This window comes from Tetrao urogallus, assembly GCF_951394365.1.
Source record: "Tetrao urogallus genome assembly, chromosome: 5".
Taxonomy (NCBI): Eukaryota; Metazoa; Chordata; class Aves; order Galliformes; family Phasianidae; genus Tetrao; species Tetrao urogallus.
The window spans coordinates 3,699,317-3,705,411 of record NC_136818.1 but is presented as its reverse complement, the minus strand read 5'-3'; the positions used below and the strand labels follow the sequence as shown (position 1 = coordinate 3,705,411).

At 48.0% G+C, this 6,095-nt stretch overlaps 1 protein-coding gene across 1 annotated transcript; it reads right to left on the bottom strand.

Annotated features, from left to right (window-relative positions):
* Positions 1-4,520: 4,520 nt before the first annotated feature.
* On the bottom strand, positions 4,521-5,465 carry JUN (Jun proto-oncogene, AP-1 transcription factor subunit; the record flags this gene model as incomplete). The annotated part of the gene is made up of 1 exon (XM_079535527.1): positions 4,521-5,465. The coding sequence occupies one exon, from the start codon at positions 5,463-5,465 to the stop codon at positions 4,521-4,523; it is 945 nt and encodes a 314-aa protein (XP_079391653.1).
* Positions 5,466-6,095: the final 630 nt, after the last annotated feature.

Sequence of the window (6,095 nt, the reverse complement as noted above, 5' to 3'; positions counted from 1 at the left end):
TAAGAAGCACCAGCTCCACTCAGAGAATATATTGTGATGTCGATGTCAGCAATAATACGTACGTGTGGAATTGGGATGGCCTCCAGCCTCGGGGGCAGGCAGTGCTGTTGGCAGTGCATGCAGTTTGTAGAAACAAGAGCACATCTCTGGAATGATCACCTTCCCACAATGCGACCCACCTACATTTTCCTTTTCTTCAGCTGGAACACGAATACCATCTTCCCTCTCCCTGTCCCATAGCTGATGTTAATAAGATGTATTCTGTTTCATAATGGATTTGTGTACACAATAATTTCAAATATTATTCCTTACTGTCCATCTGTTCATTAGCAGCATTTTGCATTCACTTATGTTGTTTGTAACTTTTTTTAATAGAGAAACTTTGCCTGAACTGGTTTAATTTCTAGTTGTTGGTAAATCTACGCTGTTTTATACCTGTCTTGGGGATAGGAAGGAAGAGATGAAAAGCAGGGAAGGCATTCACCTTGGTATCAAAGATAAATGTTCTGGTTTTTCAGCTCTGCCATGTACTTCTGGCCGTGGGACACCTCGCTCCATGCTGTAACTACTCCAGGATGCCCAAGCTTGCTCTGGCCTGAGCCGGTCCACCCGCCTCCGCAGGCTGCTCATTAATGCTGCCCAGCTAATAAACCTGCAGCCTGGCTCAGGTTATTCAGTGGGCAGAGTGCTGTGCTGATCCAGCTGGACACACCTTCCAGTTCTGCTGCTGGTTCAGGCTTCACACTGCACTGTGCAGCCTCTGCATGTGCTGCACGATGCTAGATAAGCGATGTAAGCCTGCTGTACAACTAACCCGGCTGCCTGCAAATTAGATTCTCTGCTTCCTCCACTGCTGGGAGGATAAGATCATTAATGCATATGCAGCAATGTACTTTATTGAAAGGCTTATTTACTTTTTCAGAAAACAATTATCTTAATGGATTCCTTAGGCTTCTGCATGAGACAAAACTGTCAGTCTAGTTTCCACACGGGTTTAGAGGAATAGTGATGGCAGGTTATTAGTGAATAGTGAATAGGAATAGTGATGGCTGTGCGTCTTGGCGGGTTCCTATAATTCTATAGGAAATTATGGCATCTCATCTCATCTTCATCATTAAGTGGGGACACACTGCCTGAATGCACACTGGTACTGAAGTGCTGTATTTTGAGGTCAGTATTTTTTGACCTGCGGAGAATCGAGCAACTCAAGGATGAAGGACTATGTCAATAACTGCTACAATGCTCTGACATTAAATCTGGCTGGCATCTAACACTTCTCCACTGGAGTAAGTTGGATGGTTACTATTGTTTCTGTAGTGACAAGTACTTTGGATTTAGAATTATTCTGTCCTCCTCGCAGCTCACTTCAGTTCATGGGATAGAAGTGTGAGGAGTTGGTTGTTTTTGTGCAGACCCAAGTTCTAATTAATATTTCTGTAGCCCAAACATGTTGTTCTGATTAGAGGCTCTTTGCCTAGGCATTTCGGTGTAGCCTGCCCTGTTTGAAACCCTGCCTTTTTCTGACTTCACTTCCTGAATCCGCTGACAGCACTCACAGCCAAACAAAATACATGCTCACAATGCTGTTATTTGCAAAATATTCCCTTGTGAGTACAGCTGGGGCAACAAAAAGAGTTTCTAAATCTCAAAGAAAATGGACTTTTCCTTATAGAAGTAAGGCACACGACGCATTAGGCAATTTTAATCTCAAGTTAAGTAGGTGTGAAAACTTTGCATTTCACCACATATAAACACATGCATGTCTTTCAGTACAGTCATGCTTATTGATCACCAAGTGATCTGGTAATACACTAGGAGTGCTGGGCTTTAATCTGTTCTGAAGTGCATCAGACAGAAACAGGCTCACATCCCACCACACTGTTTACAAAACAGACGGAGGTGGAGGTAATGTAAACTTACTTTGCTCCATGTCAGGCTCGATCCTCAGACATGGGATATAGGAAAGGATTCGTGCTACGTCCTCGCTGTCTCCTTGTGAACCTGTGTGACTGGCACTGAATACCACAGCACCTCCTGGGCTGGGCCTGGGCAGGTAATTCCGTGTCTGCCGAACCAGCAGCGCTGTTACTCAGTAACTTTTTTTGCCAGTGCTTCAGAATGTGGAACTGGAGAGAGAAAACTTCTAACTGCGGTGCTGAGTGCCTGTGTGCGCGTAGAAGGATAGGGTGGAGCAGACTGTCACTCAGCTGTATTTAATTAACATAGTATTTTATATAATGTATTTATTTTTTGCGTAATTAGGTGATTAAGCAAAATGCTTGCTAGTAACATCTATTCCATAACCCAGCACTATGGAGAGTTGAACAGGCACCTTTGCAGGTAATTAATCTCCTTGCCCTGCTTATTTTGCTAGTTGGCACTTGCTTAAATCCCTGTAAAACCACACCCAGAAGTGCTGTGCATTATCCCTCTGCTGTCTATTCCTACATATGGTCAAAATCAACTTACCTTCCGGGTTGCTGACATCAGCAAAATGTGCTCTTGGCAAACTACAGTATCCTCCTAGTAACCCTTTGTTTGGTTGGTGTTGTTACAAGAATTCCTCTGACAGCAGCAAACAGCATCTAAACAGTGCTGGCCCCCATGCTTGGGTTACAATGTAGGATACTGCCACAATATCACATTCTACCCATTAAAACAACCCTTCTTATCATTAACTCCATACAATTTGGGCACAAGAAAAAAAGAGTCAAAAGAAAGATAATTCCGTGCTTCCTGTGAGGAACTGATGTTTGGATGCACATCAGTTGGAAGTTTCAGGGTATCTCTATGCTGACAGTAAGTGGTCTGCTCTCAGCAGTCTGTGATGCAACCTTACACACGGCTGTCACTACAGATAAACATATTTTTTTTTTCCTTAGAATATGGATTAGGGTTGTCTAAAAAACTTAATAACATGACTTTACTAGTAGTTAGTCTGTAATATTTTCTGCTTCTGCTCTTTGCTGTTTGGCCATCAGCATCAAACAGAACATCTGCTCTCTCCTCATATTTGTAGCTATTGAAGCAAATGAATTGGGTGCCGCATGTTGGAAAGCGTGGCATCAAAATAATTCCCCCCACCAGTTGAGTAGCATGTCTCTAAGGTAGATGTTTACATTGTTGCACTAAGAAACAAGATTATATTAAAAATACATGGGAAGCACCAGAAAAGTTGCCATCATGTCTTTTCACTTCCTGCTACGTTGTTTTCCCAGTTTTCCTATTCCTAAACAGAACCTGCAGTAACAGCTGAAAGGATTTCAAAGACAACAAGTTTTCTGTTTTTGTTTTTGTTTTTTTTTCCTCACCGACAACAGCATTTTCACAACTATAAACAGAGATTGCCTTTTACTGTGGAAAGAGAACACAGGAATGAAGGTGAATATTTCTATTTTTGAAGTCTAGAGCACTTTTGTTAAAAAGAAAAGCAAACAGCCTCTTGCCTGATCCTGCTTGAGGGCATTAGCTTAATAAAAAGCATGCAAGAGCACAGGCAGCCAGCTACAAGTGCAGAGCAGTCTCACACACAGGCTTCCTACCATCTAAAGCCTGCCTAAAGCCGAAGTCAGCTGCCCCAGCAGGGCCACTACAATACACAAGCACTCCTCTCAGGTTAAGGTTAGCAACTGCAACTCCAGGACAACTCAAAAAGTTCTGTTTGTTCAGTGCTCAGGATCTGGTTTCCCCCCCTCCGTCTCCTCCTCACACGTTCTCCAGGACATGCCTGTAGTTACAGAGCGAGTTTAACATAATCCCTGCCCTTTAGAGTTCAACATAAAGGGCGTTTTCCTAACCCCCGTACTGGCAAAAATAATAATAAGAAGAAAAAAGTGTGAGGAGGAAATGCATTTTAAGTATTTTATTTTTCTTAAATATAATAGAACCTTCTAGATTTTTTTTTTTCCAGAAACAGAAACATTAAAAAAATTATACTTTATTACAAATGGTAAACTCAGAGTGCTAAAAAAAAGCCTCTTATTTACAAACAATACTGGGCAGTACCCAAATGAACAACATAAAAATAACTTACAAAGTCATGAAGTAGTTTATTGACATTAATCAACTTTCATAAAATAAAATAAAAAAGGATATGTACATACACCATTTACTTGAAGGCAGGCAGAACAGTTCTTGTTTGTTTATCAGCCTCCCACAAACCTCCCTCCCGCCTTTTTTTTTTTTTCTTAAGGAATACTACATAAAGCAATCTACAGTTTCTATTGCAGTTTAACCTTTAATACTGAATGATCATCGAATGTTAGGTCCATGCAGGTCTTGGTCAATGTTAAACGAAGATCTGACGCCTCATCAGAGCAGGAACAGCACTCCTCGGAGCGGTGCTGGCTGCTTCACCAACTCAAGCTGAAGGCTCGCCAGTCTTTCCACACATGCGCTTTGCAGCACGCAGGCAGGACTCGCAGCCTCTCAGCTTTTACCGTGAGCTTTACGCGGCCGCCGCTTTTGGTTTGTTGTTTAGTTATACCACAACATCACAGTTCCTATTTAAGTCAGTCTCTTCAAAACGTTTGCAACTGTTGTGTTAGCATTAGCTGGCACCCGCTGTTGACATGGTTCATGACCTTCTGCTTAAGCTGTGCAACCTGTTCTCTGAGCATGTTGGCAGTGGATGCCAGCTCTGAGTTCTGGGCTTTCAAAGTTTTCACTTTTTCTTCCAACCTGGCAATCCTTTCCAACTTCCTTTTCCGGCATTTGGACGCCGCAATTCTGTTTCTCATGCGTTTTCTCTCGGCTTTGATTCTCTCCTGCGACTCCATGTCAATAGGGGACAGGGGAGGGGTTTCCCCCGGCATTTCAGGTACAGTCTGAGGCTCTTCTTTCAGAGCCTGAAGCCTGGGATGCTGCACGGGTATCTGGGGGTTTATGTGATGCTGCGGCGCGTAGCCCATGCCGTTGGCGTTGTAGTTGGGTGCGGAGTTGAGCGCGTTGGGGTTGAAGTTGCTGAGATTGGCGTACACCGGGGGCTCGCTGTGCAAACTCGTGTTGAAGCTGCCGCCGCCGGCCATGGAGGACACAGGTGCCATGCCACCGCTGACAGGTTGGGCGGCCGAGGTGACGCTGGGCAGCGTGTTCTGGTTGTGCAGTTCCGCCAGCGCTCTCACGAAGCCTTCGGCGAAGCCCTCTTGCTCGTCGGTAACGTTCTTGGGACAGAGGAACTGCGTCGGGGTCGGCGTGGTGGTGATTAACCCGTTGCTGGACTGGATGATGAGCCGCTCCAGCTCCGGGGAGGCCAACTTCAGCAGCCCCACGTCGGGGGAGGTGAGGATGTCGGCGTTCTTGTTCCTCAGGTGCGGCTTCAGGCTGCTGGCCGGGTCGGACAGGTTCAGCGTCATGCTCTGCTTCAGCACCTTGGCGTTATTATATCCATAGCCGCCGCTCTCCGGCGGCGCGAAGCTGGCGTTCAGGGCATCCTCGTAGAAAGTAGGCTCCATCTTTGCACTCATAGAACAGAGCCCGCGGAGTGGCGCCGGGAGCCGCGGCAGCGCGCTGGAGCGTCCCGGCCGCCGCCCCACAGCGCTCCCGGCCGCGCGGGTTGGGGTGAGGAGCGCGCGGAGCCTTACTTCTAGCCGGGACGCCGCCGCTCCTCCCGGCGCGGGCCGGGCCCGCCGGGCCTCGCCGCGCTTCCCGGGCCGCCTCGCCTCGCCGCGCTGCGCCGCCGGGCCGGGCCGCTCCTGCCGCCGCCGCCGCGAGTACTTCCCGGCTCCGCGCTGCCGCTCGGCCCTGCCCGCTCTGGCGGCTGACTCAGTCGCGCTGCCGCCCGCCCGCCCCGCGCTCTGAGCCCGCTCGCGGCGTGCAGCCCTTCACTTATCAGCGACCGGGAGCCCGCTAAAAATAGCCCATGATGTCACCCCGCGGGCTCCCCATTGGCTGCCGCCGCCTCTCCCGGGGGAGGCGGGCCGCTGGCCCGGCCCGGTGCATAGCAGCCGGTCGCCATGGCCACCCCACCCCTAGAAGCTTCTCAGCGCCGGCGCGGGGCCTTGTGGGATGAGGTAATGCTGGCGGCGGCCCGGGGCATTGTGGGCTGACGTATTGTTTTTGAATATCTGGTTACCGCGTCCCGAGCTCGAGCGGGG